The sequence below is a fragment of the Brachyhypopomus gauderio genome, unplaced genomic scaffold (genome assembly GCF_052324685.1).
Source record: "Brachyhypopomus gauderio isolate BG-103 unplaced genomic scaffold, BGAUD_0.2 sc51, whole genome shotgun sequence".
Classification (NCBI taxonomy): Eukaryota; Metazoa; Chordata; class Actinopteri; order Gymnotiformes; family Hypopomidae; genus Brachyhypopomus; species Brachyhypopomus gauderio.
In genome coordinates this window covers 2,523,143-2,543,856 of record NW_027506876.1, presented here as the reverse complement: position 1 = coordinate 2,543,856, position 20,714 = coordinate 2,523,143, and the positions used below count along the sequence as shown (strand labels likewise).

Genomic DNA, 20,714 nt, shown 5'->3' with positions numbered 1-20,714 from the left:
TGAATCGATACCCAGCCCTAATTTCAATGTACATAAATATTTAAGTTTTGTTGCATTACTATCAAATCTAAGTATATTGTACTCATATTTGCACACACTGAAATTTACTAACAATTTTAAGTTTAATGAACTGAAAATTAAATGTTTTCAACTCATCAACTTAAATACTTTATTGTTGAACACCCGCAAAGATGTCGTTAAACTCCGCCCACTCATTTCACCTCGGATGGAGAAATTCGGCGCCATTTTCCTCTTGGAGAAAGATGAACACGGTGAGTGTTATTTATTCAGTCTTATTGAAAAAGGTTTAATTTGATTATGTGAAATGCATTATGTACAATAAAACACCCTCTGAGGTTATATACGTATAAAACCTTGATGCCAGGGACCGAATAACAAACGTGTTGAGGTGATTAGCACAGTTAATGTTAGCATACCTAACCTAGCTAAGTTAGCAAACTGGTTGCGATAGCTAGCTAGTTAGCGCTCCATAATTTGACAGTGAAGATTAAAATAAATGCATAATTACATCAAAACAATACTTGTCTTCAAACTAAGACCAACGTATGTTTTTATATGCTAGGGTCTAGTGTTAGGGTCTTTCAGTTTTAAATGGTGCAGCATTTATTGGCGCCAGAATGGAACAGCACCGCAGTTTATTGTGGAACAGGGTAAAACAAAATTGGTGAACGTCAATTTCTGAAAAAAAAATGTTACCAGCATTTAAAGGATAGTAATGTGATTTTGATAGCCTAAACCACTGTATCAAGGTGTATGTTGTATTATTAAGCAAGGTTATGTGTGTGTTTATTTTAGGTGCAGGTGTTTCTCCCCGGAGATGGAAAGCAGTATTTCTGGACCTTTACGGATCTCTTAGGTAGAAGCACCCTGAAGTTGTGGGGGGAGCGGTTCTTGAAGAGCCCCCATGAGAGGTGAGGGCTCCCCTTATGTTCGGGGACTAGTTATGTTAACTAGTATGTACAAGTTCACTTCTGGTTATTGTATCCTTTACTTGGATTATGTCACGGGTTTTGTGGTGTTGCACTTTATTCATTAAATCCTTCATTTTCAATGAGACTTGTGTGATCGTGTCCTTCTTTTACTTGAGCACCATTGCTCTTAACCCTCAATTGCTCACTTGTATAAAAATGAGATAAAAATGTAAGTCGCTCTGGATAAGGGTGTCTACCAAATGCCGTAAATGTAAGTAGAATTAATGGGTAAAGCGATTAGGATAACAAGTACAGAAAAGTTCAATCATTGTACCCTTGATGCAAACCAACTTTATATTTTAAGTAATACTGACTTACATTTTCATTGCACATTACTTAAATTTTTAAGGCAACCGGTTTACTAATATTTTTAAGTAAACTCAACTTATCCAGGCTTACAGTGTAGCGTATTGTCCACTGTTAAATGTAATTCCACGCATGCTCCTCCCCTTAAATGTGTGTTTGGGGGGGGACCGGCTGTGGTCCCGTGCCACTGGGTGTGGTACGGAGGGCGTCTGAGGCGCGTTTGTGTTTTGTGTTGGTGTGCGTTTGGGTGTGTGTGTTTTCTGTGCAGGTGCTTCTCCCTGGCGGTGTTCCTGGACCTTGTGGGGGTCTCCACCTGGCAGGAGCCCCCTTGTGTTGTGGGGTGACTGGAGCCCGGTCATAAAGAGCCCCTCCCTAGAGGGCTGGGGCACCCGGATGTTTGGGGACCATGGGGCTCCGGTCTGAGAAGCTCCTGCTGGGGATGGAGATCCTCCCTCCTGCCCGGGGTGACCAGGAGGCCCTTGGGGCTGCTCCCCAGCCCGCGTCGGGGGTGCTCTGGGCCTCGGTCTCTGGCGCTCCTGGGTTGGGTGGAGGAGTCCACCTTGCGATGAGGGGCCTCGGGAGGGGTTGGCTCCCCAGGAGGCTGGGGTGACCCCTAGCAGAAGGCAGGGGTCAGCTCTGGGAGGAGGTAGGTCCAGGAGGTGAAGTAGCCATGCCTTGGAGAGGTAACCTGCACACACACACATACACTAGGGACGATAAAGGAGCCGTAGCTCCTCGTCCTCACACCTGTGGGGCTCACCGGCTGAAGGCCAGTTAGGGCGTGAGGGCCCTGTGACCGATCGGGGCGTGGTTTTGTGTTGTTGACGGCCAAGTCGGTCCAGGGTCCCGCTCAGGGAGGTGAGCTGATTAATGTTTGTGTGTTTTGTGTATCAGCTCCCGGACTGCAGGAGGTGTGTTCCTGCCTCTTCGTGTTTTGTGTGCAGCCACTGTGTGCCACACACCCAGTGGAGGGGAGTGCGGCTTGGTGGGGGGGTCTGTCACGGTGAGGCGGCCCCCTACCGGTCGCCTCCGTCCACAGCGGCTGTTGTTGTTGTTGTTGTTTTGTTACGTCATGTGTGTCCCTCAGGTGGGCGGAGCCCGTGATCCGTCTCACCTGAGGGTCGTTTGTTTGCCTATATATGTCTTGTCTTTGTACCAGTTGACCGATGGTCATTATATCCTTAATTTGGATCTATTGCACGGGTTTTTGGTTTGCACACTTTCTATTAAACCATCCTTTTCCCCCTGAGACTTGGCGTGATCGCTTCCTTTTTAGTCGCTCACCCTGCCCGTTACACACATATATACTTTTCTAATAGTCAATGATAAACATTTATTTTTTTATTTATAAGTTTGTTTTTATTTATTATTTTTCTGTTAGCTGTATTTTAATTTTGTTTATATATTTTCCTTTATTCTCCACTTAATACTATAAGACATTGCTTTTATTTGTTGCAATTTTTATTATTATTTTATTATTTATTTTTATTTATTATTATTTTATCTCTTGTTTTTTATACATGCTTGTTTTATGTCTTGATTACTTTTCCCCCACCTGTGAGTGATGTTTTTGTGTTCCATGTGCTTGTGTTGTCATTTCAGTTGTCATGCCTTTATCGTTTGTAATTCCACCCATCATCCCTTCATCATGTCCCTAGTTTTGTTCCTTGTCAGTGTAGCATTTATATATACCCTCTGCTCTCCCTTATTCCCTTATGCTGGTCTTTGTTTTCTATACAGACCTGTTGTTAATGTCCGTGTTTGTCTTAGTATTGAGTTTATTCTGTGAGTTCATTGTTATCATGTCATATAATTCTATGTTTGTTGGTTTTGTTTCTGTGTCTGAATTTGACTATGACCCTGGACCATATTAATGACTCTTCTTTAGGATTTGCCCTTAATAAATCTTGCTCTTCTCATTATCCCTCCACACAAAATTATGTTATTTTGTGCATTATATAAGCACTGTTTAATTTGACAGTCATGCTCGGTCATTGCTTGTTATGATGGCTCAATTTGTTGATTCTATGCACTTTACTGTGTTTTCATTTTTGTTACATTTCATTAAATGCTTCAGTTGGACACTTTTTTGCACATTCTTCACTTTTGACATTGTACTTAACTGTTCAGCAATTGAAGCTGCATTTTTATGTATGAAAGGTATATAAAATAAAGTTATTATTAGTAGTAGTAATAATACTAGTAGTAGTTTGAGATGCATGGCATATTCTATAAAATTCAATTATCCTCACTTGTCAACAAAATTTTCATTATGTACATTTCTAGCACAGTGATTATAAAATAACTGCATCTGTGGTTCTAAGATATCAATGCTCTCAAATTATAATATAAAAATATTTCCCATAAGCCTGACCTGATAGCCATACAGACTTCTCTTTGGATTTTTGGCCCTATTTGATCCACAGGAGCCATAAGCAGCTGCCACAACAGGAGTCCAGAACGCCTCACACTTTCTCTGTTGTGCTCTGACTGGGGACGGAAGAAACGAAACACCACCTGCAAGAACAGCAAATTATTTAGAAAATGTAGACTCTATCTTATTTAGTCTGTTTTAAGACCAGCAGACACCTCAACCATAAAAGTAGTGGTATGGCTTCAGTAAGGAATCACCTGGAAGACCACAAGGATACAGCGGATGATGCACATGTCGGATTGCACCATAGCCTTCTCCATTATGTCACAGATGGAGCTAAAATGATGGGCCTCCATCGGCTGCTGTTTTCCTGGAAAGGAGCCCAGAGGCATGCTGCTGCAGCTGGATGCCAGGAGGTTCAGCTGGTGGATGCACATGGCACCAACATGGTGCAGCAGCTGGCTGATCACCTCCCCTGTCTCAACAATCTCTTCTGTGGGCACAGATGTGATTAACTGAATTACCAATCAACAAAAATAAAAACTTCAGATGAAGAAAGATTATCCCAATTTCTGAATTTTAAATGACCTGCTCTATGGAACTGGATAATCTGAGGACTACAGAGCAGTTTGATTATTTATTATTTTTCTTTTTATGTAATGTACAATTACTTTCATAAATCACCTTCAATAAATATTGCAAATTTGGTTGGAACAAACAACTCATTTATTTCTCCAATAAATGAAAGATTTAAAGGACAAGCAATAAAAGTTGTCCTCTAACTCACCACTGTGTTCTCTATTCTAAAGTAAACTGGGCTTCACTTGGTGTGCGCCCTCTTGCTCTCATTGGTATATATTTAAATATAAAGCCATTATTGCTGAACTTCCTGTTAATTTATCTTCTCTTTTAAATGTGAAGTATGGAAATTACAATCTTTGCTCTCTCAATGTGCTGCAAATTGTTGTCCCTAAAGTTCGGACTGAATTTGGAAAGACTGCGTTTAGGTTTTCTGCACCGACTACCTGGAACAACCTCCAAAATGACCTTAGAATGCAACAGATTGTACCACTGAACAATTTTAAGGCAATGGTGAAGTCAGTTGAATCTAAACTGTCTGTGTGTAAATGTTTTATGGGCATAAAAGGGGACAAACTTATGGTGTGGCCCCCATGCTCCCCTGACCTCAACCCCATTGAGAACCTCTGGAGCACCATCAGAAGGAGTGTCTGTGATGGCGGGGGTGTCTGTGATGGCGGGGGTGTCTGTGATGGCGGGGGTGTCTGTGATGGCGGGGGTGTCTGTGATGGCGGGGGTGTCTGTGATGGTGGGAGTGTCTGTGATGGGGGGAGTGATGGGGGGAGTGTCTGTGATGGGGGGAGTGTCTGTGATGGAGGGAGTGTCTGTGATGGAGGGAGTGTCTGTGATGGAGGGAGTGTCTGTGATGGCGGGAGTGTCTGTGATGGCGGGAGTGTCTGTGATGGCGGGAGTGTCTGTGATGGCGGGAGTGTCTATAATGGTGGGAGGCAGGTCACATCTAAGCAACATCTCTGGGAGGGTATTCTGTCCTCATACACAACAACAGAAGCAGATACCATCCAAACCCTGACTAATTCAATGGACGAGAGAGTTCAGAAGCTCCTTTAGAACAAGGGGTCCTATGTGCAAACGTAACACCGCCTAGGATAAAGTTTTGACTTGAAAACTGTTTGTTTTCAGTTTGTAATAACCTGCTAATGCTTATAATTTCACAAATGAACATTTTTTTGTTTATAAAAATGAAAAGGTTGAAAACTGCTGTGCATAATAATTTGGAACATGCATTTTGAGTGTTTTATTTTTTTCATACATACATACATATATATTAGGGGTGGGACGTGATTAAAAAAATTAATCGAATTAATCGGAAGCTTTGTAATTAATTAATCGAAATTAATCGCATTTTAATCGCATTTCAGTATTTAACATGAGAAATATTAATTTAAGTTTGAATGATGAATGAATCAATGAACATAATCATAAATTTCAACATCTTGTTTATTTTTCCACCAGTCTACTACACGAACCAATATATGAGTGCAGAAAACAGTTCAGAACACTGGAAATTCTGACCAAAAATGTTGTGTAATTTTGGGAGTTTTGCTCAGGATATTGGAAGAATTGAAGTAAATCAGAAGATGTTTTTTAATACCATTTTAGATGGTATATTTTTCTTTAATTTCCCAGGCCTCTGCCACGGACATCTCCATAGTGCCTAAAAGTGGTCTAACAGAGGTCCAGTGATCCCCAGTCAGAGCCACATTTGTGGAGCTCTTCACAATAACCTGTTTTATTTCCCTTTCCTCATCCTACAGCTGCTGGATTTTCTTTCTTTTCTTCATTCTTACTTACGAGGTTAAGAAGTACTTGGCGCTAAGAACGTATTTTGGGAAACTCACCCCTGGACGGTAGTTCGTAACTTGCATCAGTTGACGCAATGTGCAGCGCGTCTTGTAAGCCTTTATCTTCGACCACAGAGAGCGAACAACACTGCAAATAATGTGACGCGTCATGTATAAACGCGTGCGGAGTCGCGCGCTACGGCCACTCGCGAAAGTTTAATCCAGTCTTAATGGTCAAACGAAGGTAATTTAAAAACCATGACATTTCCTCACTTAAAAAAAACCCAGGACGCCTGGGACAGGATGTGAAATACGGACATGTCCCGGGAAATACGGACGTTTGGTCACCCTATCGTACTAGAAATACATTTATCAGCTAAGTTATCATTACTGACCTGAGTGTTAGCCCCAACATGTTTTGCGTTGAGGTGGTAATGAAGGGTGGAAGTGCTCCTGTGATAAGCGAACTCCTTCCTTCATAAAGTGCAAATAACACTATTTGTGTTTGTACTTCCATCTGGAAGTTTCTTATATTTAAATGTCCCATCCACCAGCGTAGCCTCTTCAGTCATCTCCATCATGATCTTATTGTGCGTCCATATAATCTGTATGTCTGGAACTCGTGCACTGAGAAACATTCCACGGTGCAAAAGTGTCTCATGCGTTAAAATGCGTTAATTTTTTTAGTGCGTTAATTTTCCTGTAATTAATTAATTGAAATTAACACGTTAAAGTCCCACCATATATATACATACACAGTATACACTGATATAATTGGCAGTTTGTTTGGAAAATATGAGAAAATATTACTTGCATAATAATTTGGAACAGTGTAGAGAAAGCTGCACTGCACAATATTAGTATCGATTAAAAAAATTTAGATCCATATTTGCTGGTAAAGTGAGTCCATCAGGGTATCTGCACATTTTTAAATCTCAAATTCAATGACTTTTAAGACCTTTTTAATACCTCTCACAAGAAAAAATAATACTATTCCAGACATTTTAAGACATTTTTAGGCCTTGAATATGGAAAACTAAATTTAAGACATTTTAAGACTTTTTAAGGACCCGCGGGTACCCTGGTCCATGTTTACAAAAAGCTGCAGTGGGCAGGACGTTGATGTCACATCTGTGAGATTATTGGCTTATAAAAGTATAATATGCAATTATTGCCTGGCTCATGTAAATATGTAGTTTTCACAATATCTGATTACCCAAGTGCATGCAAACGCTTCGATCAGATTACTGACAAAATCTGCTTTTCTGCAGATATCGAATTATTAAAGACACATAGTCACAATCTAAATTTGTAAATAGAGCTGCAATGTTATAGAATACATGGAATTGTTATACATCTGCATTTGGCAAGCATAGAAACAGTTTCAGTGCTGTGATGCAATGCATTTTCTCAAAAGCTTATCTTTTACCTTTGGGCTCTCTAATAACATGACTGACACCAAGCCGTTGGCAAACGTGATGAAAGGCTTGGTTGCCAGGGTTACACCACTGGTCCATGTAGTCATTCGAACAGGTCCAGATCAAGTTGTTTAGTGCATCATAGCATCCCCCTAATTCATTATGAGAAAATCCAGACACTTAAATAAATAATCAAGTACTATAACAACATTATAGCACTAGGGCTTGACAACACAGACATACGTTCAAATCGTTCTTATAGCAAAATATAACTCTATGGCCCAATAGAAGTAGACAACAGTCATACCTAGACCTGCTACCTGAGCGCCACGGCCCAGAGAGCTGCCAGGAGCATCGATGAGATCTGCACGACTGATGAACTGACCATCAGCCAGGCTGAACACCAGACTAGACGCCAGGACTAACAAGCAATGTATAAGTGAGCGGAAGAGCGAGAAAAAGAAAGAAGAATGAAAGAAAGCAATGAAACCAGCACATAGACAAAAGTAAAATCATTGTTGCTCTAGGATTTATAAAAATCTTCATGTAAAACCTAATTGATAATGAAAACCTTTTCCATGTATCGATTTCATTCATTTTAGATGATCAGAGGAAGCATTTTGCTACAGATGCGGCCACAGGAAAATAATATGAGGGCTCCAGACTGTGACTAAATTGGTCAGAATCGTGACCATAAATATTAATTTGCGAATAATATTATTATTTCACTCGCCAGTGGCTATTCAATTCAGTGTATTGTAAAAGTTAAATGATAGGCTACTTTAGCTCCCACTCAGATGGATGTCTATGCCTATCAAAGAATGCATGCATGCTCGTGGGAATTCGATCAACAGCGTGACTTGCAAAGCAGTGTAGCCATGCTGAAATTTTAGCACTAAGGGTTAGTTTGTTGAAAACGGCGAAGCTCTAAGAGATGTAAAAATTGCCTCTGTAAAAAGAGAGGCAAAAATTACTGGCTACTTTTTTGTCTAGAGCCCTGCTATATTGTATTTATTTTCTTTGAAAAGAGACACTGTACCTTTGAATCTGCCAAATATTTGAACATGTTAGATACAATGTGTATTTTCTGAGATGATACAACAGCTGTAATGAACACCTATGTAAGCACATTACCATACTTAATATCATGACCGTATAACATTACCGTATACCTGCACATACCTAGTAACACCAACTCCCACCCTTATAAATATTATAACATTGTATTAAATACTCTAATGAGGAAATATTATTATTATTGTAAAATGACTAGTGTAATTTGAAACTATAAAGCATCAATTCAGTATGTTACTTTTAAGGGAGGAAAGGCTGCTAGAACCACCGAAGAGAGAGCGGGTGGAAGAACTTCCAGCTACTCCAGGAGGGGAGGCCAGCATTACCAGGCAGGTGCCACACACATACATTGGTGTTTTCCTCAGCGTCTTCAGAGGGAGACCACAGCTAGCATTTACTGCTAGGAATGAGAAAACAAAAAGAGAAAACAATAAACAAACAGTGTTATGCCCAAAATCTCCATTGTTATACCTGTGCCAGAGTTTGAATTTCATCTGTAATTCTGCCAAACCTTACAGCATATAAAATTTAACATTATATATTTTATATATTAGATATTCTAACATTTTAGAGCAGTAAAATTTATTACCATAAAGTGGTAAACAATATTTATGAAAGTGGCTTTACTTATTTATTTATTGTATAAAGAGATGAGATTTCTCTTTCATCTTCATCTTAAAATGATTGTATATGCTCCAGTGTCACATCCAGGTCACTAGGTGTCAGTATAATGGCTGTTATATAATGGGAAGGTGAATTTGTTAGCACTTTATGATTATAAATAGTACATTTGTAAAACTAAATCATTGGTACAATTGTACATTATTCAGTAGCTACTCTGAAACTAACATGAAATGGATGTAACCACAAGAGCTAAAAATGAAAGTCTTCACCCACTGGCATGTCTTGGGGCTAAAAAGGTTTCATGACCACTGAAACAGTACAAGCGCTTACCAGACTGCTCCTCTTTGACTGGGTTGGTGATGGCTGAGCCAGTGAGGGCAGCAAGTGTTGCTGAGTGTGATGCACGAAAACGGGACATGCGGCTAATCAGCAGTTCATTTAGACATTTTGACGACTCGCCCTCTTTCCTCAACAAGATCACCCGCTCCCGCAGAGGACTAGCCACACACAGGCCAGTGTCATTCTGGAGGAAAAATGAACTATTTGTAAATATTTTGGAAATGATTGTTATTAGGCATACACAATATATGATGAATTTATCAGTAAAAAAACATGAGATAGATAGATACAATGTCATCAAAGTGGACAATCATATCCTATAAGACTCAAAGGCCTGCAAATAAGGGGGTTGTTTTCATCTAGGAAGATCAAAGTGCCAACAATATACACAAGTGAATTCTTTCCTGTTAATCGAACACACCCACAATCCCACATCCCTCTCTCTTTATACCCTACACCCACATCCCTCTCCCTTTATACCCTATACTCACAATCCTCTCCCTTTATACCCTATACTCACAATCCTCTCCCTTTATACCCTATACTCACAACCCTCTCCCTTTATACCCTACACTCACAATCCTCTCCCTTTATACCCTACACTCACAATCCTCTCCCTTTATACCCTACACTCACAATCCTCTCCCTTTATACCCTACACCCACAATCCTCTCCATTTATACCCTACACTCACAATCCTCTCCCTTTATACCCTATACTCACAATCCTCTCCCTTTATACCCCACACCCACATCCCTCTCCCTTTATACCCCACACCCACATCCCTCTCCCTTTATACCCTACACCCACATCCCTCTCCCTTTATACCCTACACCCACATCCCTCTCCCTTTATACCCTACACTCACAATCTTCTCCCTTTATACCCTACACTCACAATCTTCTCCCTTTATACCCTACACTCACATCCCTCTCCCTTTATACCCTACACTCACAATCCTCTCCATTTATACCCTACACCCACATCCCTCTCCATTTATACCCTACACCCACATCCCTCTCCCTTTATACCCTACATCCACATCCCTCTCCCTTTATACCCTACACCCACATCCCTCTCCCTTTATACCCTACACCCACATCCCTCTATACCCTACACTCACAATCCTCTCCCTTTATACCCTACACCCACATCCCTCTCCCTTTATACCCTACACTCACAATCTTCTCCCTTTATACCCTACACTCACATCCCTCTCCCTTTATACCCTACACTCACAATCCTCTCCATTTATACCCTACACTCACAATCCTCTCCCTTTATACCCTACACTCATATCCCTCTCCCTTTATACCCTACACCCACAACCCTCTGACCTTTATACCCCACACCCACATCCCTCTCCCTTTATACCCTACACCCACATCCCTCTATACCCTACACCCACATCCCTCTATACCCTACACTCACAATCCTCTCCCTTTATACCCTACACCCACATCCCTCTCCCTTTATACCCTACACTCACAATCTTCTCCCTTTATACCCTACACTCACATCCCTCTCCCTTTATACCCTACACCCACATCCCTCTCCCTTTATACCCTATACTCACAATCCTCTCCCTTTATACGCTACACTCACAATCCTCTCCCTTTATACCCTACACTTACATTCCTCTCCCTTTATTCCCTAAACCCACATCCCTCTCCCTTTATACCCTACACTTACAATCCTCTCCCTTTTAAAGCCCCAGCATATCAAAGGGACAGCAATTACAAAAACCAGTTTAACCAATGCGAATCAGGTTGATGGTATAGGCAACAGAGTACATTTGCATACAAAGTGCATTTCCACACAGAACTGCCACTTTTGGGGTGAAGTCTACAGTTGGTAAAGAGTGATGTAACGCAATGATGCAAGACGTTTCCATGTTTTTGTAGCAAACAGAACCCTAAGAATCAGGTCTGCTATGATCCCAAGCAATGGAACTTTGTATGTTCCAAAAACAATTCTGCGGATCATGCTTTGAGAGGCCTCCCAGTAGATCAGCTTTTTACTTCAAACTGGTTCAACCTTTCTTTGGCAAAGAGCTACTGTTGATGAAAAGGTGGGAGAGGTCAATGTCAATAATCCAGAGCTTTGAAAGACTCAACATCAAGTGCTAAACATGAAGGCAAAGGAAGACAGGACAGTGTTAGACCACTTGACAGTTTTCTGACTGGAATAGAGCTGTTAAAGCTACTGCTTGTCTTACACTCTTTGCTAAATATGACAAAGGTATCAAACCTAAATTAACTGAGACTGTGTTGAGGAAAGACAGGAAGCAGAACAATTCATCATCAAGTTGGTTAAAAAGGAAGGATTCAGCAACAAAATTAAAAGTATGAAGCAATGCAAGGAAGTAAAATCCAAAGTCGAAGTAAAATGAGTTTCTAAATGGTGCCTGTAGCATTTCGTGTGCGACAGTTTTCGCTTTCAGCCGGTGTTCTGACTCCCCTCGTTTATCCGCGCATAAAGACGATACAGATTATATTGTCGATTTATGTTTCTATGCATAAATAAGAGCTAGACCTAAATTATCCATCACAGCAAACAGCACGGCATTATTATTATGTCCAAAGCCACACTGGCTCAAGGGTGTTAATTATTTTAAATAAAATACACACTGGCTATACTGAAGTTCACCTCTGACCACGACTTCGCAGTATTACAGCAGTATTATGTCTAAATATCTAGTTAGGACAAAACAAAGTGCTCCATGAGTTATAATCACTGTAACTCCCGAATATCATCTGTAGCGTCTTTATGCGTGTGCAAATGAGGGGACTCGGAATTTGGCCCAACATGTTGGTTTGAAAAAATTTCTCCATCGTGCCTGCTGCTTGCATGTGCTAAATGAAAATGAGCACTTTCTTCTTTGATTTACAACTTTGTCCTACCACCTGATTCACTTTCTGCTCCACCACTGATGGGGGAAGAAACATCTACAGAAAAGCCACACCTCATTATAAGCCGCACGGTTCAAATCATGGAGAAAAAAAAGTAGCGGCTTATAGTCCGGAAAATACAATATGTACATGGAAATTTAAATTTAAACAATATATGACGCCAACTTTTATACTGACAGAGTGGGGTCATCGGATGCTGAAGCGCATAGTGTGAAGAGGTCACCAACTTTCTGCAGTCAATTACTACAGACATCCAAACTTCACGCGGCCTTCAGATTAGCTCATGGAACAGGCTTCCATGGTCGAGCAGCTGCATCCAAGCCATACATCACCAAGTGCAATGCAAAGCATTGGATGCAGTGGTGTAAAGCACACCGCCATGCTAGAGCAGTGGAGGCGTGTTCACTGGAGCGATGAACCATGCCATCTGGTAATCTGATGGACAAGTCTGAGTTTGACGGTTGCCAGGAGAACAGTACTTGTTTGACTGGATTGTGCCAAGTGTAAAGTTTGGTAGAGGGGGGGATTATGGTGTGGGGTTGTTTTTCAGGAGCTGGACTTGACCCCTTAGTTCCACTGGAAGAAACACTGACATTTTGGACAATTCCATGCTCCCAACTTTGTGGGAACAGTTTGGAGCTGGCCCCTTCCTCTTCCAACATGACTGTGCACTAGTTCACAAAGCAAGGTCCATAAAGACATGGTTGGCAGAGTCTAGTGTGGATGAACTTGACTGGCCTGCACAGAGTCCTGACCTCAACCCGACAGAACACCTTTGAATTAGAGTGGAGACTGAGAGCCAGGCCTTCTCATCCAACATCAGTATGTGACCTCACAAATGCGCTTCTGGAAGAATGGTCAAAAATCCCCATAAACACACTCCTAAACCTTGTGGACAGCCTTTCCAGAAGAGTTGAAGCTGTTCTAGCTGCAAAGGGTGGACCAACGTCATATTGAATCCTATGGATTAGGAATGGGATGTCACTTAAGCTCATATGTGAGTCTAGGAAGGTGAGCGATATGGTGTGTGTGTGTGTGTGTGTGAGGACTGCGCAATTTCTGTTTGTTTGTATTTGAGTGTTTAATGTTCAGCAGTGGTGGACAGTAACGAAGTAAATGTAATTCGTTACTATACTTAAGTAACATTTCCATGTATCTGTACTTTACTCAAGTACTTTTATTTGGTAAGACTTTATACTTTTACTTCATTATATTTCAAAGCGAAACTTTTTACTTTTCACTTTGTTACATTTACAAAAACATCTCGTTCCTTTTTTATTTTTAAATCAACACTTAATAAAATACCGAAAGGTCAAAGTGTACCATGTCACAGACTATAACCAATCAGCGCTCAGTAAGAGATTAAGATTTGTACGCTAAATGGCTGAGGATCGGACATGGCTGCAACAGTTATTTAGCCAAATTGTTTTAATTCCTCGAAAAGAAAAATTATTCGTATTCCTTCAAGTGTCTCCTCTAAATTCGAAGAACACATTGGTAAAAACACATCAAGGTAAGTTCGCCATTAGATGAGTACTACCGTGGGTGGTTTATATACCCCGGTTAATGATATCACATCGAAATACACCACTTTTAACAGATGCTTTTATCCAAAGCAATGTGCTAGTACCCAAATTGCAATCTGTGGAGATCCTAAGCGACAGTTTAACACAGGAGACTCCCACATCAAACGTTAAAGCCGGGGACACATACACGCGCATTTGGCCAAGCGAAGCGAACTTCGCAATTCTTTCCTATGAGGGAGGCGAAGGCAAGCAAATATGAGCGAAGCAATGCTAAATTATTAAAATTATTATTATAATAATTATTAATTATTCGGCCAAGTTTAATATTATGAGTTCAGTTGGTTGGGCTGCACACAGTTCTAGTTCTAGGTGCTAAGCTTCCCTGTCCGGCCATGTGGTGGACAACGTAGAACCTCTTCATATACTGTATCGCCTCTTCAAAACTTAGGTAATGTTTCATCAAATGTAATGTTTATAGTGAATGATTTATCATTGTTTTTATTGATTTTCATCAGTTGTGATGTTGTTTGTTATTTGTTTTTTGACAACCGAAATAAATGGAAAATTAAAAAAAGAAACTTGAATGAATGCTTTTTGTGTTGTTGCTTCAAAAGCACTGTCTTACTTAAAGATAATATAGTTTTGAGTATTTTGTGTTTGATAGGCAAATGTAAGGCAGTTTCGTTGTTCACTTGTTGATCGAGTAGGCCTAGGAGTTTTGATGTGACGCTAAGAAAAAAAAGTTTTTACTTTTAATACTTAAGTATTTTTGAAGGCATACTTTTGTACTTTTACTCAAGTAAAAAATTGAGGTGAATACTTTTACTTGAGTAATATTCAATGCAATGTAAGTGTACTTTTACTCAAGTACATAATTGCTGTACTTCGTCCACCACTGATGTTCAGGGGATATTTAGCTATGCTGTATAAACCAGCTGTTGGATTTTAATTTTCTTACATTGTGATACATAACTGCAAATATTTTGCTACAAACCTCATTAAAGATTAACAGGTCTCTCTTGTAAATGAGACGCTAAGTCTCAATGGGACTACCTGTATAAATAAAGGTCTAATAATAATAATAAAAAGATGTTTATCAGCCATGCATATCCAATTGTAAGGCTACTCTGAAGGCTTGTCTAAACCTGGTGAATCTGGTTTATTTATATTTGTTTATTTACAATTTGTACTGAAAGCAGTTTTATTGAATTCTAGGAACAAAAGTGTAGGCAGAGAAAGGTATTTTGAAATGATTTTCAATAGATAAAAAGATAAAAGATAAATCTTCAAAAGGTTTCATAAAACTTGAAATGTCTTTGCTCACTGGGATTCTGAAACATCTTAAAACATCATTCCATATTTTTATATATAATTCAATTAGACAAATTTTGATCATCAATTGACAAATCACAATTGACAAAGCTGGCATTATAGTTTTGAGATTTTTAGACCAGAAAATTTTAATTTTTATGATCAAGACCATGAAGAAAATAAAAAAAAAAAACAGTTTATGAAACTTAAAAGAACTGTAAAAGAGTGCATGCTTAATCCGAATTCCCTTTCCCGGTCTCTTACCTCTAACTGGAAGACATCCATGAAGACGGAATGGCCTTTCTGGGTCTTTTCATTGAGACTTACAGGTGACCACACCCAGTAGAGGTAGGTACCATCAGAGCACAGGTGCAGTGTAGTCAAACCGCTGCCCATGGGGAAGTGGTGAGGGGGCATAGCCACAGACTGGCATACCTTCATAAACACATGAACTAGTTAAGAGGTCTGGAGACAGATAGATACTGGTGAAGGCACACTCAAAAAAACACTGACAAAATAAGCTTCACCTATATGCACAATTATCTCTTATAAACTTTTCTATGGCTGTTTTACACATACTATATAAAAATAGCCTGAGTAGTGCTTTTTGTGGTGCTTGGAACCTTCAGACTGCTTGCATGAGCCTGGAAGCCAAACCATACAGAAAATGAAAAGTAAAATCCACTCATGCCATGCTGAGATGCCAATGTGTGAGACTGGCATAATGTGGAGAAGTATTTAGTAGGGGTGTGTCTGCACATTTGTCTATGTGCCCATGCTAACCTGTAAAGTGAAGGAGTCTAGAACCTGGCACAGCTGATGGGGTTTAGTGTCAAAGGAGGCAGGACGGTGGAGTAACTGACCACTGCTGTGTACCACCCAACCAGCTTCCAACTCTTCATTTCGACAGTACACAAAACCCCTGAAAAAGAGAACATCATCAGTTAATTGAGGCATAATCTATGATGTGCATAGAATCACACATGCACACACATGTGCTCAGAGAACGTTTATACGATGCAGTAGTAAAGTGAGTAGCTTGGAACTAAAGGTCTGGAAGATAAGAAACAAAAGCATAATCAAAAAATATTTTGGTACAAATGAATAGCAGTAGAATCTATTACAAAAGAAAGAGATCCGAAAGGAAATGTAGGTCAGGTGTTGAGATGAGAGGGATGAGTAAGAACGAAAGGCGAAGATGGATCAGATGGTGAAATGTGACCCTAGCTGCACGTTTATATGTCAGTTAATGCAAGATACATAGACAGTGATCTCATTGTACCTTAAGGTCCCATGAAGCCCTGAGCCCAGCTTGCTCAAGCCCCTACCAAACGAATTAGTTGTGTAGAGATACAGCCCATCTGTAGCCAAACAGCGGCCCAGGTCTGTGTCTAAGAGACAAAGAGATAAATAAATAGAGTAAGGGAGAGAGACAGGTTAGGGGAAGCATAAATTGACTAAGGCCCCGTCCACACGACGCCGGAGATTTTTAAAAACGGAGGTTTTTGTCTACGTTTCAGCCTCCCGTCCACACGAAAATGGCGTTTTCGGTCACCGAAAACGGAGGTTTTTGAAAACGCCTTCCAAGGTGGAGACTTTTGAAAACTCCGGTCTCGGCGTATTCGTGTGGACGGGGAAAACACATGTTTAGGAAAATGCTAATGTCACATAGTGAGTCTGCGCATGTCTTTTTTTTTTTTACATTCGCTCAGCTTGTTCAGCATGTATACGCAGCTGATGCGCAGCCGTGTGGACGAAGATGTTTTTCAAAACGGAGAAAAAAACCTCCGTTTTTAAAAATCTCCGGCGTTGTGTGGCTGTAGATATTTTTGAAAACGGAGACAAAAACCTCCATTTTTAAAAATCTCCGGCGTCGTGTGGACGTAGATATTTTTGAAAACGCTGATCGTGTGGACGGAGATATTTTTTACAACGGAGACAAAAACCTCCGTTTTTAAAAATCTCCAGCGTCATGTGGACGGGGCCTAAATGGTCTGGCTCTACAATAATGATGAAACTTTTTTTTTTCACATGATTTTTACACGCATCTGTTCCGATCACAAGGTGTTCTTTCTTCATCAGTACACATAATTAAAATGGAATTAAAATCAGTACACAGAATTGTTATATTTAAATATTCCGTGTACTATAAATATTAATGTTTTTAGTTTCCTTTGTAAATTCAATCAGCGGAAATAACTGATAGGAAAAATTCATTTTTTTTTATTGAATTTTGACTAATGGGTTGAGTTTGCTAACATATACTGATTCCTTTTTAGAATCACACACTCCAGCCATTTCATGTTTCTCTGTGGAAAAAGGATAATAAACATATATAGTTCAACAAATAATAATAAAGATAACAAATCCTTTTCTCTCTGAATACATCACCCTACTTCAAGACTGAATGTGAAGTTACTGGCAGGTACAATTTCTTTAAAACCACATCCATGGCAATATTTTTTGCTTTTTGGCTCATAAATTAAAACATAATTTAGCATCTCAATTCGAAAAATTCATATTATACCCTCAAGAACTCATCACAAAAATACAGAATACACAAAATATATTTCATTTTTACATTTTTTTGTATACTGCCCCTATTATTTGGTGTTATCTAATGCTAATTGGCTATAGTGATGGCTATATCTTAAATTGCAGATTCATGAAATCCTCTCACACAGAGATGGCATGTGCATATAAATGCTCAGTCCTGCAAGTGGGAGAAAAGTTCAAATCAGAATGGCTCAAATTTCTGTGAGTGAAGCGACATCAAATAAAGTTAGTATTTGCCATTTTACTACAAATGTATTTGAAAATTGGGCACAATTTGTAAGGGGCTTAAAGCTTAAAGCAACAGCTTTGCTGACACTTACTGGAGGCAATATGAAAGATCATTTAAAAAAAAAAAAAAACAACAAAATGTGCAGGATAACCTTAGTGAATTATTATTTTTTGTATATAGGAAACAGTACAAACAGCAACAGTATATGGCACTAAATGTGCCCCAAATGAGTTCTACAGACATCCCAAGAATAATTAAAGCATACAGAATCCACATCCACATGGGTCAGGGGTCAAAAAGGTGAGAAGACCGTGGAGGTGGGGGTGCCGGTATGGTGACAGGTGACTGGGGGGGACAGGTGATGCCAAATATAGTAAAATCCATAATAGTAAAAATACTAAAATTAACCTAAATTAAAGCAATACTGAAAAGTGGCCATTGGAATGCTGAGTGTGGATTGGTTTACTTCTCACTTTAGACCCATGGGGACGTTAGCGAATGTTACAGGAGAAGCGAGTAACTAGTAGGCTACTATGTTTGTGAATGTAGCAAAACGATGACAGAAGCTACAGCAGTTACTAAAAATAATAGCAACATAATAGCAACAGCTTAGTAGCTTTCACACGGCAAGCCTTTCGTGACACGCTCTTCCCTGTCGTCTTCTCTCACGATAATGTCGCGTTGAAAAATATTGACCTGTTTTGTCAATGGATGGAGCCAGATCCGTAAACGTGATAAGCCCACTTCACCATTCCAGATGGCTCAGTCAATACCATTACGTCTTAATGAACCAATAAATATATGGTAAATGGTAAAAAATACCAAAATTTTTATTTTGTCACAAAAGGCTTCTAACGTGAATGAATGAATGAATGAATGTTCGATTTATATAGCGCCTTTCCAGATTCCCAAGGCGCTTTACAATTTAACACAGGTACAAGTCACAGACAATCAATCACACACACACCGGCGAGAAGCGGCAGCCAATTGCGCACAGCGTACTCTCTACCGGAAGCCACAGCCCCCTGGGGGACTGAATGGGGTGCAGGAAGGGGAGAGAGGACAGACCCTAGTGGCAAAGCACCATCCACCACTGGGCATACAAGCACACACACACACACGCACGCACGCACACAGACACAGACACTACTTTTTATTGAACATAGAGACACAGACACACACTCAGGGAGAATTTTTTTTGTTGACTGCCAATTTACCTGACCTCCATGTTTTTGGACATGGGCTAAAGCACAGGGTAGGCTATCAAATGACAAGAGTTTACAACTTCATCTTCAACCTTTTCAGCCCTGGCGCGGTTATCCTCACACGTCCCTATGGATTCACCAGTTACAACTACAGAGAAACTAGAAAAAAAATCTTGTTTCTTATTTTATGTCACCGTTAACTACACAGGGTTGACGCAAACTTAATAGGCCTATCTACCTATTTTTCACAAGAGCTTGTGGCTAGCTCTGACAATATTCAACGCAAGCTGTAGTGAACGGCAGTAACTTTGTTTTACCGCAAAATATGAAAACGATTGAAACCATTAATCACCCAATTAAATCCACTGGGAAATGTACGATCTGGTAAATGTAGTGGTAAATGTACGCTCTTCTGCCTTGTCCCTGGCGTAGACAGCACTAGGTCCTGCTTCTCATCCCACTTAGCAATAAATGAATAACATGAATGAAGAACGTTTATATGATTGAAACTCAATTTGATATATATATATCTCCCCCGAACCCCACCCCTCCAAAAAAGTCCTCGGATCTACACGATTCACGTAGGTCACCCTTTTCAACTTCAAAACGGCGAATTTTGCCGAAAGGTGACAGATTTTCATGCCTGCAGATCATAAGCGGCTAGCACCTAGTATAATTGTGAACAGGATACAATGCATCTTGGAGACACAATGTAATCTGATCACTCAAACCACTTTTGAAGGTGTTATGCATCAGGCCACATCACAGCTGTTGTGTGAATGGTAATGTATGCTGATGCTTCCTCAACAGCAACAAAGTAACGAAGTACCACCCATATCAACAGCATAACTGCCCTAGCTGGAAATTGTGCATATAGTTAAGCAAGCCAAGCTAGTGGATAAAAGTAATACTTGCCGCTGATGCACCAGAGAATTGAGTTTTTTTCCCCACGATTTGAACCATGCGGATTATACCAAGGTGCGGCTTTTCTGTAGATTTTTCTTCACCCGTCAGGGGGCGGAGCAGAAAGTGAATCAGGTGGTAGGTCAAAGTTGTGAATTAAAGAAGAAAGTGCTCAATTTCATTTAGCACATGCAAGCAGCAGGCACGACGGAGGAATATTTTCAAACCAACATGTGTTGTGCCAAATTCCAAGTCCCCTCGTTTGCACATGCATCTGTAGCATCTTTTTTTAATTCGACACAATACCGGCTGAAAGCTAAAACTGTCGCACATGAAATGCTACAGGCACCGTTCAGAAACTGATCAGTTCAGTTAAATGTACAGTGAGTCCCTGCTTAACAATGGGGTTTGAGACTGAAAAGTCCGTCGTAAAGCAGTTTTCGCCGTTAAGCGTGACCCTAGATTTAGATACGCTTTGATCGTAAATACAGTATAGAAAAAACTAACAATGTACTTGTGCGTCCATACAGCGTGAGAAAGAGCGATCGTGTTGCCGAGATGGGC

General features: G+C 40.1%; 1 protein-coding gene across 7 annotated transcripts in view; it reads right to left on the bottom strand.

The window, feature by feature from the left end:
* Positions 1-20,714, bottom strand: part of hectd4 (HECT domain E3 ubiquitin protein ligase 4) — a 168,319-nt gene that overhangs the window by 126,930 nt on the left and 20,675 nt on the right. For 5 of the 7 annotated variants that reach the window (XM_076987116.1, XM_076987115.1, XM_076987110.1 and 2 more), the window contains exons 5-13: positions 16,540-16,648; positions 16,041-16,179; positions 15,522-15,692; positions 9,500-9,692; positions 8,784-8,945; positions 7,779-7,892; positions 7,483-7,623; positions 3,930-4,165; positions 3,673-3,815 (exon numbers count right to left, since the gene is read on the bottom strand). In XM_076987116.1, the coding sequence (XP_076843231.1) occupies positions 3,673-3,815; positions 3,930-4,165; positions 7,483-7,623; positions 7,779-7,892; positions 8,784-8,945; positions 9,500-9,692; positions 15,522-15,692; positions 16,041-16,179; positions 16,540-16,648 (1,408 nt within the window). The remainder of the gene's footprint in view (positions 1-3,672; positions 3,816-3,929; positions 4,166-7,482; positions 7,624-7,778; positions 7,893-8,783; positions 8,946-9,499; positions 9,693-15,521; positions 15,693-16,040; positions 16,180-16,539; positions 16,649-20,714) is intronic. The other 2 variants (XM_076987111.1, XM_076987114.1) reach the window with 1 other exon arrangement.